This window comes from Saccopteryx leptura, chromosome 2 (genome assembly GCF_036850995.1).
Source record: "Saccopteryx leptura isolate mSacLep1 chromosome 2, mSacLep1_pri_phased_curated, whole genome shotgun sequence".
NCBI lineage: Eukaryota > Metazoa > Chordata > Mammalia > Chiroptera > Emballonuridae > Saccopteryx > Saccopteryx leptura.
Genome location: NC_089504.1, coordinates 77,161,325 through 77,181,312, shown reverse-complemented (window position 1 = coordinate 77,181,312; position 19,988 = coordinate 77,161,325). Strand labels below are relative to the sequence as shown.

General features: G+C 37.4%; 1 protein-coding gene across 8 annotated transcripts in view; it reads left to right on the top strand.

The window, feature by feature from the left end:
* BNC2 (basonuclin zinc finger protein 2) overlaps positions 1 to 19,988 on the top strand; it is a 465,978-nt gene that overhangs the window by 11,337 nt on the left and 434,653 nt on the right. The window contains exon 1 of one of the 8 annotated variants that reach the window (XM_066368217.1): positions 19,821 to 19,849. The exons of the other annotated variants lie outside the window; for them this stretch is intronic. Coding sequence (XP_066224314.1) covers positions 19,847 to 19,849 — 3 coding nt within the window. The 5' untranslated portion in view covers positions 19,821 to 19,846. Of the gene's footprint in view, positions 1 to 19,820; positions 19,850 to 19,988 lie in introns of those variants that run through there. 8 annotated transcript variants of the gene reach the window in all.

Here is a 19,988-nt window from a genome sequence, read left to right as displayed (position 1 = left end):
AGGGAGGGAGAGAGATGAGAAGCATTAATTCATAGGTGAGGCATCTTAGTTGTTCACTGATTGCTTTCTCATATGTGCCTTGTGGGGGGGGGGGAGCTCCAGCTGAGCTAATGACATCCTTGCTCAAGCCAGCAACCCCGTGCTCAAGCTGGTGAGTCCGCGTTCAAGCCAAAGACCTTGAGGGTTTTAAACCTGGGTCCTCAGCATTCCAGGCTGAGACTCTATCCACTGTCCTTTAAAGTTTTAATTTCTCTTATTCATGGAAATAAAGACCTATATTCTGTCCCAAGTAAATGCTTTTTTTATTATTCTGATGAACCAATCTTGCTTAACTGCACTATTTTTGGCTTTTTGCCAGTGGTTTTGGACAAAAATTTTATTTTTCATTCAGTATCAACTAATTTGACGGCTAACTGATCAAATAGATATGTGCAAAGTATCTTTTTCTCCCCACATCAGTGTTTAGATATTTAAATAGTAATTAATTTTTAAAATTGCATCTCTTACATATTTTGAGGATTTACTTTTTCCCTGGTGAAAATTCTGTAAAGGATTTTAAATTATTTATAAAAATTGGTACGGTAGAGAAATTTATATTTACTGGACACTTAATTTTTATTATATACACATTTTATTATTCCAGTGGCGCATTTTGTTAATGTTGAACAAGAAATTCATGCTACTTTTCTTTTAAACATTTTTTTTACATGTGCCCATATGTATATGGAATGATAAAGTTGTATGTACTGTCCTTAATATCTTTGATGGTTTAAGAACATAAAAAGGTAATTAATTAGAACAATACTGCCATACAAAGAAAGTCCTCTCAGTTCTTTGGTCTGTGGTTTCAAATCTACTTGTAATACACATTTCTTTCTCTAGTGGATTAGGGAAGTTTATTCTGTCAACATGTACATACCTAATAGGTATGCTGCTGGATGTACAGTGTGTTCAGATTTTGCTCTCATTCAAAATGATGATTGGAAACAAAACATTGTATTTGTTTGAATTGGTTCTTGACAGATAGATCAAAGCATTAATTTTGGTTCAGAGTGCATTAACTTTAAATTATATTACAAAATAAATAAATATTTCTGAACCTAGAAATTCTGTCAGGTTTTGAGTTATACTTTTCATCCTATCAGTATCTCTGGTAAGAAATACTTTCACATAAAGGACTTGTATGTTTTCATTGGTCTTTGCAACTTTGCTATGTCCCTCAATTGCAACCAGTCATTGACATTGCATTTTTGTGTGCAGAGTACAATGATAATTAGCTCTAATGAAATGTGTGTGTGTGTGTGTGTGTGTGTGTGTGTGTGTGTGTTTGGAAGTATATATGAGAAATTAATAGTTTACAACTTCCTTATGGGGAAGTCAGAATGGTATGCTTTACTGAAATGTTATTTTGGGGTGGAAGAGAATGGTGTAACACTTGCATTTTTTACTGCAGTAAGTAATACCTGGTATGTTGTATTGTTTCAGGTGTGTGTATGGATGGCATGGATGTATATTGTGTCTTATCAGTGAATGTTTTACTAATATCAATTTGTATTTCTGAAATAGAGGTATGGCAGGATAATAAACCTGTTAACAGCCAACAAGTAAATATTTGATTACTAAATGTAGAATAACTTGGTGTAGGTTTACATGAAACAACATTAGACTATAGTGTATTGATTTGGTAAAAATAAATAAGATGCTTTAAAATTTTTTCAGGTTTTTATGTTCAAGCTGTACATTTGGCATAAGCATGGGAGTTCCAATTGTCTTCCTTTTCTAATGTCAAACACACCTTTAATTATGTTAGCCTATAACAACAGGGATTTGAGTTTCTGTGATACACATGACACTCTATAAAAAGGTGCTACAGATGAAGTAAAAGATACATCCTTAGCATTAAGGAGCACGAAATTCATAGACAGGAAGGTATTCATTATATTAAAAAGAGTAACTATAGTCCAGGTTCTGCCACTAGTCTTCATTTGCTTAGAGATTTACTTTTGTCAGTACACCTTTGAAGGGATCAGTTATTCATATACTCATTCAACTTGCTCACTGACAGAGGGGTGGAGAATGCACACACACACACGCACATATATTGTGTAAACATATATATACCTGTGTATTTTATTAGGTGGAATATTCATATACTTGTAGGCATACTTAGCGCATTTTCTTTTTTAGGCAAATTTAAGCAGGGAATCAGATTATTATCCAAATGTTGCTCATTGCTCTATGAGTTTGGGAGTTGAGCAGAGAATAGTAAGGATGGAGGCAGAGGGCATAAGGACCTTCTCACACTATGGGAAAGCCTTTCCAGTAGCCTGTATTATTTACTAAACACACTTCGGACTTCTGTCTCCTGGGCTGTGCCTGAAAAGCATTGACAAAAGTTACCCGGGTTGCTTTTTTTCTGCTTCCCTTTCCCCTTTCTGATTGACAAATGCTTTTTTTTTCCTAGATGTTAATATTCTCAAGCAGATATTAGCTGTCCTGGGAGCAACTTGTTAAGGTGACTTTGAATCTGTTTGGTTTTTTATGGATCTAATGCAGATGGCAGTCTCATTTCATTCATTTTAAATATCTTGGGAGGTGCCTCATGATACTACGTTACATGTAATGTATTTTGTATATGGGTAGGCAAGCATGGTGGGAAGCCATAGGATAAGACAACAGTTTTCTGGAGGAAAAGGATTTTTTTTGCTTAATTATTAAAGGGCTTTGAGAGCAGTTAAATGCCCTGTAGAGAAATATTTTGATCTGAGATTGGCCTTACACGTAGATGTAATAAAGAGCAATCTAGAAGTCAGTAGCGGGCTGTGTGTTTGTGTGTGTATTTAAGTTCTGAGTCTATTGTCTGCATGTTAGTAAAGTTCCTAACTTACTTTGGGCTTCTCTTTTCCATTGTACAGATTGGGTCAATATTAGATTTTAAAGATTCTTAATATTTCACATTGTATGATGCTCAGCATCTCTTTATATATTATATTATTTTATGGATACCAAAAAGGACCAAAAAGTTAAATCTATACTTTTAACTTAACATTAGTTGATGCCAGCAGCTTCCCAATTAGTTTTATTATTTTTGTTTTACTTCAGTCTTGTGTTCATTTTATTTATTTTTATTTGAGAGTGGAAGGTGGAGAGAGTGGTGGGGGAGATGGAGGGAGGGAGAAAGAGAGAACTCTCAACTCGTTGTTTCACTTAGTTGTGCCATTGATTGCTTCTCATATGTGTCCTGACGGGCTCGAACCACAACCTCAGGTGGAGCTGGTGCCCTCAGTATGGAGCCTGCAACCCCCGGATTGAACTGGCAACCTGGGTGCTCCAGGATGACGCTCTACCCACTATGTCACTGACCTGAGCTTTTAAAATACTTTAATATCAATTAGATTCTGACTGGATAGAAACAGTTGGAAAGGGAGGAGAAGGTAGAAAGATGAGGCACTGAATATCCACTGGATGTGCAAAGGACAGGTATTGGTGGACAAGGGAGCCACCTCTGGTGTTTTCCTAGGTCTAGGCTAGCTTTTATCCTAATATCTATTTTCAGTGTGTAGACTAAGTTTCAGAGCAGTTGCGGTACAGTTGTGTCATGTGAGGACTTTATTATTTAAACCCATAGGGTTTAATATGTTCCAAATTTTAAGTATGAGAAGGTATTAGAAGAAAATATAAAGTGGGAATGATGATGAAGAGAATGGAGAAATTGCACAGATAAAATGTAGTTAGAAAAATACATTGAAAAACAAAGGGCCAATTAAAAGGAGTACCATTAAACTTGTTTTTATGTGCTTCCAAACACTCAGGTTCACTATAGTTGTTTTTTTTTTTTTTCCAGGATCTTTCAGGTTGCCCCTCATCTACTGGTCAAAATCCTGCCTCCTGATTACCACCCACTTACTACCCCGCCGCTGTTACCCTGGCCCAAAGCACCGCTCCCCTTTACCTGGATACTGCAGTACCTTCTAACTGGCCTAGTGCTGCTGTTCTTGCTTCTCTCCTGCCCATTACCCCCCAGCTATTCATCCTGGAGAAATAGCTTCCCCGTCTCAAAATCTTCCAGTGACTTCTTAACACTCTTGCAGTGAGATCCAAACTTGCTGTGACTAAAAAGGGTATGTGAGATGAGATCTCTGCCCATTGCTCCAACGTCTACCGCAGCTCACGCTACTGCTATTAGACTGACCTTCTTGCTGTTAACTGAGTAACCGAATCTTGTACTTAACTCAGACCTTTGCAAGTGGTTTTCCTCTGCTTTGACCGATCTTCTACCCTCATTTTATTGTTCTCCCCTTATGTGTCACCCCATTCAACAGGAACTTTGTAACAACTTCCCTCCCCTGCTATATCTCCGCACTGTATGCATCTCTGATCTCTAAGCCCCGCTTTTTTTCCTTTATTACATTGATCACCACTTCTTTGTTAATAATGTAGTTTCCTATTTGTCCCCTGATCCCAGGATATCAAACTCCATAAGAACAGGGAATTTTGCCTGTCTTGATAATTTCTGAATTTCCACTACCTGTAGCAGTCAGTGCCTTGTATGGGAAACTCTCAATAGGTTATGTATTAAATAAATGAATATACATTCTTTCATTCATAAACAAATTCTTTATCTATTTTTATCAGCTCTTAGTTATTCCATGGAGGATTATTTATAGCACCTGCTGTTGGAGCATTGGTTTCCAGGGTAGATGTAAATACCCCAGTGGTTGTGCAAAGATCATCCTCTAAGATGTGGGGCAGATATGTTAGACATTTGATTTATCTCATTCTTCTGTTTTTATGTTTGTGTTTTATAGTGTGCAAGGAATCTTAGCACAAATACAAGGGATGCACTGTGTACTCAAAAATTAAGACTGGATTTAGCACCAGCTGGGCAAGGATAGTTAACTTTGTTTAAGGCACTAGGTATCTCCATCGTCAGGCTGTTTCACAGATTTTGTGCTTTTTAGTAATAAGTTGTGATACCACTGGTGACAGTATATTTCAAAATCATCCCATTATTCAGATGATGGTACAGATCTAATGTTCGGTTGTGATTGAGGTTATGTGTGTCAATATGTATTCCTTAATATTCAACTTCTGGTGTAATTTTCCAGTCTTTTCAGTTAAAGTGCACCTGTGATGGGGCCCCTAGTAGCAACATTAACCTATATGTAAAAGTATGCGAGTTATTTTAGTGATGATTCAAAATTGCTACCTGATTGGTCTGTTTCTGGATGATCTGAGCTTTTGGTTAATCTTTGAATAACTCTTTTCCTTCATTTTGAATAATTTAGGTTTTTAAATAAAGCTTAAGTGGGTACTTTGGTGTCTTCAGTTGTTTAAAACAGTTTTTTGAGGTATAAGTCACATACCATACAATTCACCATTGTAACTTTTATGCTCCATTTTGTAATTACAATTTATGCAATTTTGAAGACACAGAAATAAATAAATGATAAACTTAGAATCTGGAAGCAAGTTTACTTAGGTACTCATTTTAATACCTTCTCAAGTTAAAGGAAGTTTTATAGCATTTGAAAAACTTGTTAATAAAATATTTGCCAGGAATCATAAACATGAATAAAGCATCAAGTACATTAATATGCTAATGAAACCTAAAAACCACAAATAAGTAGAATTAGTAAGTATTATTGCATGTAAGGAAGTCACCCTAGAAGATCATACTCTGATGATCTTCTGATACACTGATGGTGGCTTAGCTTACAGTGTTTTGGAGTCCTTCAGTTGACATTGATTTCAGACAGCCTGTGTTTAATTCTTGTAAGTATGTTCAGTGCTAGCATAAGTATGTTCCGTGGCATAAGTTTTGATTTTCTGAATCGAGAAGTATGATGAACGTGGTAGGTAGTAAAATCAGATAATGCCATTTTGAGTAAGAAAAAAAAATTAGCACAATTTATTTTTCTCATGTAGCTTATAAATTGGCTCTGAAAATAGTTAGAAATGAAAAATTCCGGAAATGTTTTAAACTAAGTTACAACATTGGAATTAAGTGCAGTGTTTGGTGGTAACAACAGATATGTTGATTATTTTTCCCCACCAGCAATAGAGTTTTTTAAACCCATGAAAACTCATTTGGCTGTATAAGATTCACTGTGAGATTTTGTGCATATGTAGATCTGTACATACATGCATGCTTTTAAACATCCTTGCACCCACTAAATTGTATCAGTACTTTGTAGTCTTATGTAACTTGGCTTCATGTGGCAAGTACCTGATAAATTCTACCTCAGGGTAAATCTTGTGGCATCTGAGTGAAATTATTATAGGCCATGGTCTAAGGAGGCCTCTGAAGGCAAAGGATATCCTGAAAATTTTTAATCAAGATGTGTGACTGCTTCAGTGCTCTATGATACAAATAGATTTATATGAAGCTTTTTATTTTTTTTATTTTTTTATTTTTCTAGAGTTGGAAACGGGGAGGCGGTCAGACAGACTCCCACATGCGCCCAACCGGGATCCACCTGGCACGCCCACCAGGGGGTGATGCTCTGCCCATCTGGGGCGTTGCTCTGTTGCAACCAGAGCCACTCTAGCGTGCCCGAGGCAGAGGCCATAGAGAGTCATCCTCAGCGCCCGGGCCAACTTTGCTCCAATGGAGCCTTGGCTGCGGGAGGGGAAGAGAAAGACAGACAGGAAGGAGAGGGGGAGGGGTGGAGAAGCAGATGGGCGCTTCTCCTGTGTGCCCTGACCAGGAATCGAACCTGGGACTCCTGCACTCCAGGCTGACGCTCTACCACTGAGCCAACTAACTGGCTAGGGCCATATGAAGCCTTTTGGCTAGAGATTAGATGGGTTGTCACATGACCTGTATTGTATAACTTTCTCTTAGTTCAGCAAATATGTATGTTGGGCATAAATAACTGCTAGGGACAATACAAATGAAAAAGCTATTGAAGTACAAATTTGTGCACATAAACTGTTTTTTGTTTTTTTGTTTTTGTATTTTTCCTAAGCTGGAAACAGGGAGGCAGTCAGACAGACTCCCGCATGCGCCCAACCGGGATCCACCCGGCACGCCCATCAGGGGGCGATGCTCTGCCCATCTGGGGCATCGCTCTGTTGCGAACAGAGCCACTCTAGCGCCTGAGGCAGAGGCCATGGAGCCATCCCCAGTGCCCGGGCCAAGGAGCCTCGGCTGCGGGAGGGGAAGAGAGAGACAGAGAGGAAGGAGAGGGGGAGGGGTGGAGAAGCAGATGGGCGCTTCTCCTGTGTGTCCTGGCTGGGAATCGAACCCGGGACTTCCACATGCCAGGCCGACGCTCTACCACTGAGCCAACCGACCAGGGCCTATAAACTGTTTTTGAGGCAGTTTTACCCATACTGATATTTCACAGGACTCAAAGGAAAAGTAGTTGCTAAAGGGGAATATGATTTTGGTTTGTGTGTGTGTGTGTGTGTGTATGTGTTAAGATTTGTTTTTGAGTTCCTGTAAATTGTGGTTTGAAGTATCACTGAAAAATCAGTTTCTTTATAATTACTTCCTGGTTATCAATTAAGAATAGATTTGGTTAATGTCTTCTTGTGTTGTTGAACTTCCTTCTAATTCACCTTCCAGCCCATTGTCCACAGCATAAAATGCTAATTTTGCATGGAATCTATAGATCTCAGCATGGTTTCATTGTTAAAAATATCAAAAGCAGTTTTGAAAATCTGTTTTAAGTCACATCCATACCCTGTTTGAAAAGTTTGTAGATTATTTTTAGAAATGAGAATTTAAGAAATAAAAAGGAGTGAAATAAATTTAATTCCAGAAGGTTAATTTTTGATGTTTATCTCCTTACCCCTGCAAATTCTCTGAAATTATAGAACTTTCTGACTTGAAAGAAAGTTAAGACTAATAAACATTAGGGTCAGCTTTTTTTGTGTTAGCTATACTTGGCTAGGTATTTTCTCTTAGCCAAATCCAAAAGTATACTTGTATATAACTAGCGTACAAGGCTTCTTTTTTTGTTTGTTTGTTTTTTTCAAAGGCGAGAGAGAAACACAGACAGGGACCGACAGACAGGAAAGAAGAGAGATGAGAAGCATCAACTCATAGTTGTAACACCTTAGTTCATTGATTGCTTTCTCATATGTGCCTTCATGGGGCAGGGGGGAGGGGTCCAGTCACGCCAGTAACCCCTTGCTCAAGCCAGCGGCCTTGAGCTCAAGCCAGGGCTTCAAGCTAGCAACTTTTGGGTTCAAGCCAGCAACCTTTGCGTTCAAGCTATCGACCCCGCACTCGATCTGGTGAGCCTGTGCTTAAGCCAGCGACCTTGGGGTTTTCGAACCTGGGTCCTCAGCATCCAAGGCCTATGCTTCCTCCACTGGGCCACCGCCTGTCCAGGCTAGGCATTTTTTATAGTTCTGTGAAGGTAGGGAGGCCTCTTAGCAGGCTCTATTATAAGGTGGAAGGCTTTGCTGGACCAAAACCTAAGTGTGTCATTAACAGTGCCTTTGGAGGGACCGTATGTACTGTGTTCATGGACCGTTTGGCTCGTGAGATGGGATTTGTCATAATTCGTTGTCACGTGCTATAACTCTGTGGGAGTATAAGGTCTAGCTACTTTACTTTGAATGAGTTCTCAATGTTTTATCTTGTTCCAGAGTGGATTATTATACTTGAGAGTGCACTTAATTACAAGCTTTATGTTTTCCAGCACCCATTCACAATACCTCCTCTTCACTGTGCCCGACTTCATCCATGGAATCATGTGCAGATTGAGGGCAGCCTGTGTCTTGGAAGATGGAAGCTGTCAAACTTGAAATGTACCTCCATTTCTCGGTGTCTTCTCTTTACCTTGAAATTTTGGACCTTTCTATTTAAAACCTGTTTTTTTGGATTAATTTTCTCAGAAAATGGGATTTATATTTGATAAGTGACTAAGAAAAGACACCATTCATTATTAAGGGTTACTTCTCAGTAGATCATAGTATGAGATTGAGTTTTGTTGTGTTTTTATAAACTACTGCATTATAGGTTTTGTTTCAATAAAATCATTGAATTCAAGCCTAAACTGAGACCCTTCTTTAGAAAAGGGATGCTTTGGAATATTTCTTGTTGTAGTCCTTTGAGATTAAGAAGCAATAGGATCTAGCCCTGGTCGGATAGCTCTGTTGGTTAAAGCATTGTTCTAAAGCTCAGCGGTGGCTGGTTCGAGCCCCAGTCAGGGCACGTACAGGAACAGATTAATGTTCTTGTCTCTCTCTAATTCCCTCTCCTTCTCTCTCTCTCTGAAATCAATAAAATAAACATTTTTTAAAATTAAAGAAATAGGATCTTATGCAGTTTTAGTTTTTTATGTCTGTGTAACCAGTCTCTTCAGTTTTCTGAATTTGCCCTCATTTGAGCTTATCTCACTTTATCCGAATCAGTTATTTATACGTTACTATACATGTTGCTCTGCAGGTTCTCAGGTTTATATTATTTCATAATTTAGAAGCAATTTATTTGATAGTTTCATGTTTTAATTTTTAAGGCTTTGCTTAAAAATAATGGTTTGAGGATATCCTGGCAGTATATCTTGGACAATTTTTAATGGTCAAAGTTAAAATATACTACCTTGTATATTCTAGTTTTAGAGTTCAGTGTTATCTCTGATTAAAAAACTCATGACTAGAACTATCAAACTTTTCTAAATGTGTTTGGTCAATATGTAGCCTTCTTTGGAAGGTGATTCCTTTTTACCAAATAAACTTTAGAATGTCAACTTCCTTAACTTGTAATGTAGGCTCAATTAAAGTTACAGGGTACTTTCCCTCTCCTCTGAGAAATCTTTAAAGAGATGTTTAAACAAATCAAAATATGCTTATAACTTAAAAGAAATAATTTGATGTGGCAAGTTTTAAATTAAAAAAAAAAAAGACATACACACTACATAACCTTTCTTTGAGTCTTTGGTTTAAGTCCTCTGTCATATTATGCCAAAAACTTTGTTCTGAGCAGCGTGTGTGTTGAAACATGTATGCCTGTCCTAGTGTCATAACTAATTATATCTCTTGTATGCTTACTTCTAGTAATTGGAAAATAGACCTACCGCAGCATACGATCTAACTTTTTTTTTTATCTCGCGAACCTGCTACAGAAATCAAGTTTTCTACTCCAGTAATTTGACACTGTAAACTGATATTGCTATTTTAAGTATATCACCCACTTTGTGTTTTGTAGAAATAGTGTACTGCAAGGGAAGAAAAATTTCAGGGGTTCTTAATAGCGCATCTGTCTTTACCAGTAATTATACAAGAATACTGACTCACTTTGCAGTTTGGACTGAGTTACTTCATCTATGGATGAGAAATTGATGGTCTAGTGTTGTAATAGCAAAGATTTATAGGGTTTCTTTTTACCCAAAGTTGGTGAAAAGATTGTAGCTTGTGGCAAACCTGCTGTTGCTTTGGTCACTTAATCTTCATGGATTGGTCTGAATTAAGTTGAGGCTTATTCTGTGGAAATGCATTGAGTAGAATACTCACAGACTAATTTAGAAATGCTGTCTTGGACATGATTGTGACTGGGGCAGCAAACAGTTTCTTATATGCACCAGCATGTATGAAAATATGTGGTCCTTGTCCATGCCTGCTGAAAGAGGACTTTACCAGTCTTCTGTCTCTGAGCTGCAGTCTTGTCGCAATTAAAGTATTAGGACTGGGAGCAGTTAATGCTGCTGATAGATTGTGGTATTTAGCATTTGCTGTGTTCTGAGGTAATCTAGTTCTGTAGACTTAGAAGGTTCTAGTCAGAACTTGGGCAAAAATATACTAAAGAATGTGTTGCAGTTAAATATATATTTTTGTAATTAAATATTTTTAAAAGTAAGAAATACAATGACTTTTCTTATAAATAAGCAGATCTTTTGCTTAAAGAAATAGTGAAAAGATTGTGTAATGCCGTAATTGATAATTGTTTAAAATTTAACACGGAAAATGCTGGATTTTCTTTTCTCTTGTTAAATCGAAGCATTCCTTGCTTTGAAGTTTCTATGCTTTCATTATTTTATTATAGTTAAAAATAATACCCTTCAGTATTGCATTTCAAACTTAGTTCTATCTTCATTATATATTAAATTAATTTTATTTTAAAATAAATTCTGTGTTGTTTCTGTCATATACTAACTTAAATATGCAGAGACATTGAATGTTTTGTGTTCTGAAATGTGGGATTTGGATTCTTGGTATAATTTTTTTTTTAAAACTGAATTCCTAGTGGTTTCTTTCTAATCAATATATCAAGACCTGTTACATTAAAAAGTTAGATGGCCTAAGCCATCTAACTTTTGACGGCTATGACTGTAAAATTACATGTTAAATAATAAATGTCTGTTTTTTTAAATGTTCATTTCTCTTAGAATTTTTGTGGTGTCAATCAAATTAATGCAGGTATGTTTAGTTTTAAGAATTACTGATGATGGAAATCTTAATTTGCATCTGATAGGCCGCGTAAGAGAAAGAGTTGTTTCAAAATGTGGGGCATTCTGGCAGTGCAAGAGGAGGTTGGCCTCCAGCCTGACTGGTAGGAACACAACCTGCCCACTCATCAGTTGACTGTGAAATACTAAGAGGTGGAAGGTGTTAAGGCTTGTTTGCAGTTCTGAACCTGGCCGTGCTGCCACCTCCACAGGGTGCTTGGAAATCTTGGGAGATGTTTTTGTTTGTCACAAATGTGTTGATTGGGGTGCCTCCTGCTATGTGGTGGACCAAGGATACCTCAGTGTCTGGACTGGAGAATTTACCCATGATGAGGACTTGTTCTGCCTGAAATATCAGTGCCTCTACTGCGAATCTCTGGGTAGCTATTACATAATATAAAAAAAGAAAGATATTGGTAAAAATGACTTTTGTCATCCCCAAGAATCCCACCTTATGTCCTTTTTAAAAAGGACTATTTCTGTTTTTTTAAAGTATCTACTTGATTTCAACTTAAGAGGAACCCAAAATTCCACACCTTAATGTTTTTGTAAATGTTATTTCTAAAGGTATATGGGTATTGTATACACTTAACATATTAAAAATATTTAGTTGTGAGCCCACAAGTCCAATCTGGATACACCCATTTATGCAAATACCCATCATATTCTGTGTCAATGTTTGGCATATTAATACAGTATAAGTGGGTTGAAACTCATGACTCTCATTTTTTAATTTTTATTTATTTTTATTTTTATTTTTTTACAGAGACAGAGAGTGAGTCAGAGAGGGATAGACAGGGACAGACAGGAACGGAGAGAGATGAGAAGCATCAATCATTAGTTTTTCATTGCACGTTGCAACACCTTAGTTGTTCATTGATTGTTTTCTCATATGTTCCTTAACCATGGGGCTTCAGCAGACCGAGTAAACCCTTGCTGGAGCCAGCGACCTTGGGTCCAAGCTGGTGGGCTTTTGCTCAAACCAGATGAGCCCACGCTCAAGCTGGCGACCTCGGAGTCTCGAACCTGGGTCCTCTGCATCCCAGTCCGACGCTTTATCCACTGCGCCACCGCCTGGTCAGGCTGACTCTTATTTTTTTGTAATTAAAAAACTAACTTTGTGAGAAATTGATAATTTTTTGTTTGTTTTTTTTAGCGAGAGATTGAGAGACAGACAGGAAAGGAGAGAGATGAGAAGCAATCAACTCATAGTTGCGGCACCTTAGTTGTTCACTGATTGCTTTCTCGTATGTGCCTTGATGGGGGATGAGCAAGAGGGCTCCAGCTGAGTGAGTGACTCCTTACTCAAGCCAGTGACCTTGTGCTCAATCCAGTGACCTCGGGCTACAAGCCAGTGACCTTTGGGCTCAAGCCTGAGACCAGTGGAGTCATGTCTATGATCCCACAATCAAGCTGGCAACCTCGCGCTCAAGCTGGTGAGCCCGTGCTCAAGCTGGTGACCTTGGTGTTTTGAAGGTAGGTCCTCAGTGTTCCAGACTGACGCTCTGTCCACTGTGCCACTGCCTGATCAGGCCAACTAAATTGGTTATTTTTTTGGGTTTTTTAATTTTTTTTATTTTTACAGAGAGAGAGAATCAGAGAGAGGGATAGGTAGGGACAGACAGACAGGAATGGAGAGATGAGAAGCATCAATCATCAGTTTTTCGTTGCAACACCTAAGTTGTTCATTGATTGCTTTCTCATATGTGCCTTGACCGTGGGCCTTCAGCAGGCCGAGTAACCCCTTGCTCTAGCCAGCGACCTTGGGTCTAAGCTGGTGAGCTTTGCTCAAACCAGATGAGCCTGTGCTCAAGCTGGCGACCTTGGGGTCTCGAACCTGGGTCCTTTGCATCCCAGTCTGACACTCTATCTACTGCGCCATCGCCTGGTCAGGCTAAATTGGTTTTATTAAACATTTCTGAGCTACATTAAGGCTGCCATGTGACTATAAATGTGTGTGGAAGAAGAAAAGGCTTGAGTACTATGCTATCCATCAAATAGTGATTCCCTACTGAATATTACTTTAAAAAGGGCCTTATGTGAGACTTTCTCTTCTCAGTTGAAACTTCAGAACTGGTACTGACACAAGAAAGCAATAAATCTGTGAAAATACCTGTTTATATCACAATCTGTTTTATTTACTCTAAAGGTTTTCTGTTGACTTAAAAATCTTTTCAGCCTGACCAGGTGGTAGTGCAGTGGATAGAGCGTTAGCCTGGGACACCAAGGACCCTGTCTTGTCTGTCTGTCTCTCGCTAAAACAAAACAAACAAACAACAACAAACAACAAAAAGCCCATTCAGTTGGTGGTAAGGTTTCATTTATAAAAAGCAGCTTAAGTGTGTGTACTAGTGTACAGCTTAACAGACGGTGACCGTAAGTAATGTCTCAGTACAGACACATGGCAAATAGAGTAACAAACCAACCTTCTTTGGTCTCGTAACAAAGAGTATTGGCTTTTAAGATGAAAAGACATACTTTTTTTTTTTGTATTTTTCTTAAGTGAGAAGCCGGGAGGCAGAGAGAGAGACTCCCGCATGCACCCCCACCAGGATCCACCGGACAAGCCCACTAGAGGCGGTGCTCTGCCCATCAGGATCCATTGCTCCCATTGCAACCAGAGCCATTTTAGCACCTGAGGCGAAGCCATGGTGCCATTCTTACCCCTCCTCCCCTAGCCAACTTCAATCCAGTGGAGCCTTGACTGTGGGAAGGGAGGAGGGGGGGGGAGGGAGAGGCAAGAAGGGGAAGGATGGAAAAGCAGATGGGTGCTTTTTCTGTGTGCCCTGACTAGGAATTGAACCCTAGACATCCATATGCTGGGCCATGCTCCACCACTGAGTCAACTGGCCAGGACCAAGACATGCATTTTTTTTTTTTTAATTTAGACAGTTAAATTTAATAGGGTGACATTGGTCAACCAGAGTATATAGATTTAGAGAAAACATCTCCACATCATTTGGACAATCGATTATGCTGTATACCCAACACCCAAAGTGAAATCATCCTCTGTCACCCTATATTTTATTTCTCTTTAAGCCCCCCCCCCTTCTCTTCCTTTTCCCTCCCCCTGGTAAACACTGTACTTTTATCTATGTCCATGAGTCTCAATTTTGTGTCCCACCTATGTACGGAATCAAAGAGTTCTTAGCTTTTTCTGATTTACTTATTTCACTCAGTATACTGTTATTCAGGTCCATCCATGTTGTCATAAATGATACTATGTCATCATTTCTTATGGCTGAGTAGTATTCCATAATATATATGTATCACATCTTCTTTATCCAGTCCTCTATTGAAAGGCATTTTGGCTGTTTCTATGTCTTGACCACCGTGAACAATGCTACAGTGAACATGGGGCTTCATGTGTCTTTATGTACCCATGTTTTTGAGGTTTGGGGATATATACCCAGTAGAGGGATTACTGGGTCATATGGTAGTTCTATTCTTAATTTTTTGAGGAAACACCATACTTTCTTCCATAATGGTTGTACTACTTTACATTCCCACCAGCAGTGAATGAGGGTTCCATTTTCTCCACAGCCTCTCCAGCACTTATTACCTGTCTTATTGATAATAGCTAATCTAACAGGTGAGAGGCAGTATCTCATTGTAGTTTTGATTTGCATTTTTCTAATAGCTAGTGAAGATGAACATTTTTTCATATATCAGCCATTTGTATTTCTTCCTGGGAGAAGTGTTTGTTCATGTCCTCTTCCCATTTTTTTATTGGATTGCTTGGTTGTTTGTTACTGAGTTTTGTGCGTTCTTTGTATAAATATATTTTGGATATTAGGCCCTTATCTGAGCTGTTGTTTGAAAATATCTCCCATTTAGTTGGCTGTCTGTCTGTTTTGTTGTCAGTTTCTTTTGCTGTGCAAAAGCTTCTTAGTCTGATGTAGTCCCATTCATTTATCTTTGCCTTCACTTCCCTTGCCTTTGGGATCAAATTCATAAAATGTTCTCTACTGCCAAGGTCCATGAACTTAGTACCTATGTTTTCTTCTATATGTAATTTATTGTTTCAGATCTTATATTTAGGTCTTTGATCCATTTTGAATTAATTTTTGTGCAAGGAGACAAACTGTAGTCAAGTTTCTTTCTTTTTTTTTTTTTGCATGTGACTTTCCAATTTTCCCAGCACCATTTATTGAAGAGGCTTTCTTTTCTCCATTGTGTGTTTTGGGCTTCTTTATCAAAGATGACTTGACCATATATATATGGTTTTATTTCTGGGCTCTCAATTTTGTTTCATTGGTTTGTGTGTCTGTTTTTCAGCCAGTACAATGCTGTTTTGATTATCGTGGCTCTGTAGTATAATTTGAAGTCAGGTATTATAATGCCTCCAGCTTTGTTTTATTTCCCTAGGATTACTTTGGTTATTCAGAGTTTTTTATGATTCCATATAAAGCTGATGAGTTTTTGTTCCATTTCTTTAAAAAATGACATTGGAATTTTGATGGGAATTGCATTAAATTTGTATATTGCTTTGGGTAATATGGCCATTTTAACTATATTTATTTTTCCTATCCATGAACAAGAAATATTTTTTATTTCATTGTGCCTTTTTCAATTTCCTTTAATAATGCTTTGTAGTTTTTAGTATATAGGTTCTTTACATTTTTTGATCTGTTTATTCCTAGGTATTTTATTTTTTTGTTGTTGCAACTGTAAAAGGGATTATTTTTTTTAGTTCTTTTTCTGAGGTTCATTGTTGGCATATAAGAAAGCAATAGACTTCTGTTTAATTTTGTATCCTGCGACCTTACTGTATTGGTTTATTGTTTCTAATAGCCTTTCTGTGGATTCTTTGGGGTTTTTGATGTACAGGATCATATTATCTGCAAAAAGTGAAACCTTTACTTCTTTCTCAATATGAATGCCTTTTATTTCTTTCTCTTGTCTGATTTCTCTGGCTAGGACTTCTAGCACTAAAGATATGCATTTTGAATACTGATATTACTACTTAACTAAGATTGAATCTTATGCAAATTTCCTTTACCTATTTATTTATAAGTTGTAAGAAAAAGCATTATGTAACATTACCCTCTTGACCACTTTTAAGTGTTCAGCTCAGCAGCGTTAATTATATTCACATTATTGTGCCATTAAAAATACCTTTATTTTGAAAAAAAAAATACCTTTATTTTGAAATAATTTTAAGCTTACAGAAAAGTTGGGAAAATAGTATAATAAATGCCAATATACCCTTCACCTAGGTTATGTAAATATTAACATTTACCATGACCATGTAATTTTAAAACTTGAGATATACTTCACTTACCATAAAATTTAGCATTTGATGTGTACAGTGTATTTTTGTATACTCATAAAGTTGTGCAGACATCACCATTGTTTGATTCTAAAATTTGTTACCCAAAAAGAAACCTTAAACCCAGTAGCAGAAACTCACCATTCACACCTCTACCTAGCTCTTGGCATCCTTTACTTTAAACACGTCATGAAATATATACGATAATAGTATTAATACTGAAGTATTTTGAGATAACATAGTGAAAATGCCTAGCATGGTATCTAATAACAAGCCAAATTCCCATTAGTTTCTTTTATCATAAGGAAAGAAAGTATCATACTTAGAGATATATGAATTATTTTGGAAACTGTGATGCCAGTGAAAGGAACTGCTTCTTTTCTATGTGAGAAAATCTCTCATTAGTTTAGCAGACCAACAATTTCCAGGATACTAAAAAACATAATGGAGGTAATTATATTAAAACAGCTTATGAAAGGTAAAACAGCCTTCAAAACTTCAAAAATATGTTAGTAAAATAATATTTTGCTGACATAGGCCAGAAAAAAATTTTTTTCAAATGGCTGCCCATCATGCATGCCAATCTTTTCACCAATTAATCTTTGAAGTTTTATCTTTTTTTTTGACACATTTTATGCACCCATTGTTTAAACATTTTCAAATTTTGTATGTTTAATTTTATAACAAGGCATGGTAAATACCACAGTGTGGCAAAACCAAAGTTTCTTAAGGGTTCCCTTGTTTTCTTAGATGACATATATGAACACCTCATGACCTGGACTTGATTAGCCTTTGATGATGACGGTTTGAATGTGAGCATCTTGTTTAGCCAAGCTATCTGTATTTGAGGAATAATTAGTTATGGTTCTGATTGCCTTACCACAAATGTTGCATATATTCTAAATATTTATAGTGTAATAGGGAGCAGCTTAGGTAGTGTAGGATAGAAAGCATATGAGTCAGAAAGGCTTGAGTTTGAATCCCAACTGTGTTGTGGGAAGTTGGAGAAGGGATGAAATTTCTTGAAGACTTAGTTTCTTCATTTGTAAACTTGGAGGATGGTAACCTACATTGCATAGGGTTGGAGCGAGGATTAAATTAAACAGTGTGGGTAAGGATCAGCACAATTCCTGACATAAAATAAAACTTAAAATGGTGGATGGCGTTCAGATGTCATAGTGTGTTGCTTAAAGAAAGGGCTCTGTAGTCCTCTAATGCTGACTAATTTATGTGACCTTTCTGTTTGCTTAGAACATTACACATTGGGTAATTTCTTCTTGTGAAGTAGAGAACTACAGTGTTCAAATGAAGAATCTGAAGAATAACAAAAATATTAATCACCCTAGCTGAGGTCATAGTGGTATGAACTGGTGGGATTATTTCAACCCAAAAAGGCTGATTTTTTTTAAAAGACATAATACTTACTTTTTAAAGTTAGGCCTACCTATTGTGAAGTGGCTAAAATGTTTTATGGTATTTTTTAAAGTAATATAAGAAAATTGTCCAATTTGAAAATGTACTGATATATGACAACCCTTCTCTGGTGAGCAGTCTTAGTTTCATTTTACTATAAAGCTAATGACCTAAATGTGATGGATATGATCCTTTGGTGTCAGGTTCATAAAACATGATTATATATGGTTTTCGTGGCTGGTGACAAGCATAGGATTACCAGTTTTTCTCAGTCACTTGACCTGGTAATTCTTTTTAAAATTTTGGTTATCTTACAAAGTTCTTGAGTCTTAGTGACAAAACTGTTTAGTGTTTGTCACAAGTCTGCCTGTTTGGAAAGGCTCTGCAATATTCTGCCATCATGACATTAAAGGAAAAACGCTTTTTATAATAGGGTGAATACTTGTGAGCAGAAGCAAAGGTCAAGCTATGTAGTGAACTTCTGAATGACAGCTAATGTTAGCATGACTTAAAGGGGATAGGCCAGGTCAACTGTTGGCATTCATTAGCTTCATGGATATGAAATGACTATTTCTTTTCTGTTTAATGCCAGGGTTGCTGAATTTTCTAAAAGCAAAGGGAAGGAGCATATGTGGCAACCAAAATGAGATGATAAAAAGTTAAATAATCAGGTCACAAAGAATCAAAGAAATGGTAACAGTTAGGGTGTGTGTGTGTGAGATAAACATTCCAGATAGGCACTGTGGTATGGACTAGAAGGCACAGTGTCTGTTTTTTTTCTAACCTAGACTGTCTCTGACTAGCTGTTTGATCTTTGCAACCTCTTTGGTACTTCTTCAGAGTGCCTTATCTGAAGAGCAGGCTAAGTGAAGGATGGAAAACAGGTTTCGACGCTCATGCAATATTGATAGATGGTAATGGCTGCTTAAGCAGAAGTATTCTCAGATTGTGCTTTGGGTCATTGTGAAGGGGCTGAGCAATTCCTGATGACTGTCATAGGGGTGGTCTTGTATGTGCCTGTGTGGTTACAGGCATACATGGTTCTATGTAGATACGTGCATCACATTTGTTGACACAAAAAATTAAGAATCCTTTTCTCCTGGCCTGTGGTGGCACAGTGGATAGAACGTCGACCTAGAATATTGATGTTACTGGTTCCAAGCTCTGGGCTTGCCTGGTCAAGGCACATACAACAAGCAAGCAGTGAGCAACTAAAGTGAAGCAACTATGAGTTGATACTTCCTGCATCTCCCCTCAGGAAAGTCAATAAATAAATAAAAAAATCTTAAAAGAATGATTCCTTTTCAATTTCAATTATATATTAGAAATTATTTTTCTTACCTATGGGGTTGTGACAATCTTCTAATAAGCCTCTACATTCCCACCTGAAATTTAGCCAGTGCACTTTCAGTTTTGGGAGGGAATCATAGGACATAGAGCCAGCTTCCTAATAGGCATATAGTGTTGGCATCTGGGAAGGAATGAACTGGTTGTTGCCAGAGCTAAAGAGTGTATAGCATGCTTTAAATAGACTCATATGGATTCCATTCTAACCTTCACCTTGAAACGCGTGACTTAAACCTAATAGGTCCCTTCAGAAAAGTAAGCCATCAAATGAACCAATTACTTATATGTTTGTCATTGCTTAGTAATTGCTACAAGGCATTTATTTCTATTCTAGGATAACTTTCACAACTAAGTAGTATTTTGGGTTTTATTTCAGCTCCAAATAGAAAGAGGACAGTTAAGAGAATTGGTGATGGTATGTAACTTTTGCTATATTGATACATAGCATAATATAACAGTACATTAAAAGATATAGCATCCTTAGCAATGAGTACTTAACAATATCAACCGCAAATAAAATTGCTTTCATATGTACCATATATAAAAACTGTTGG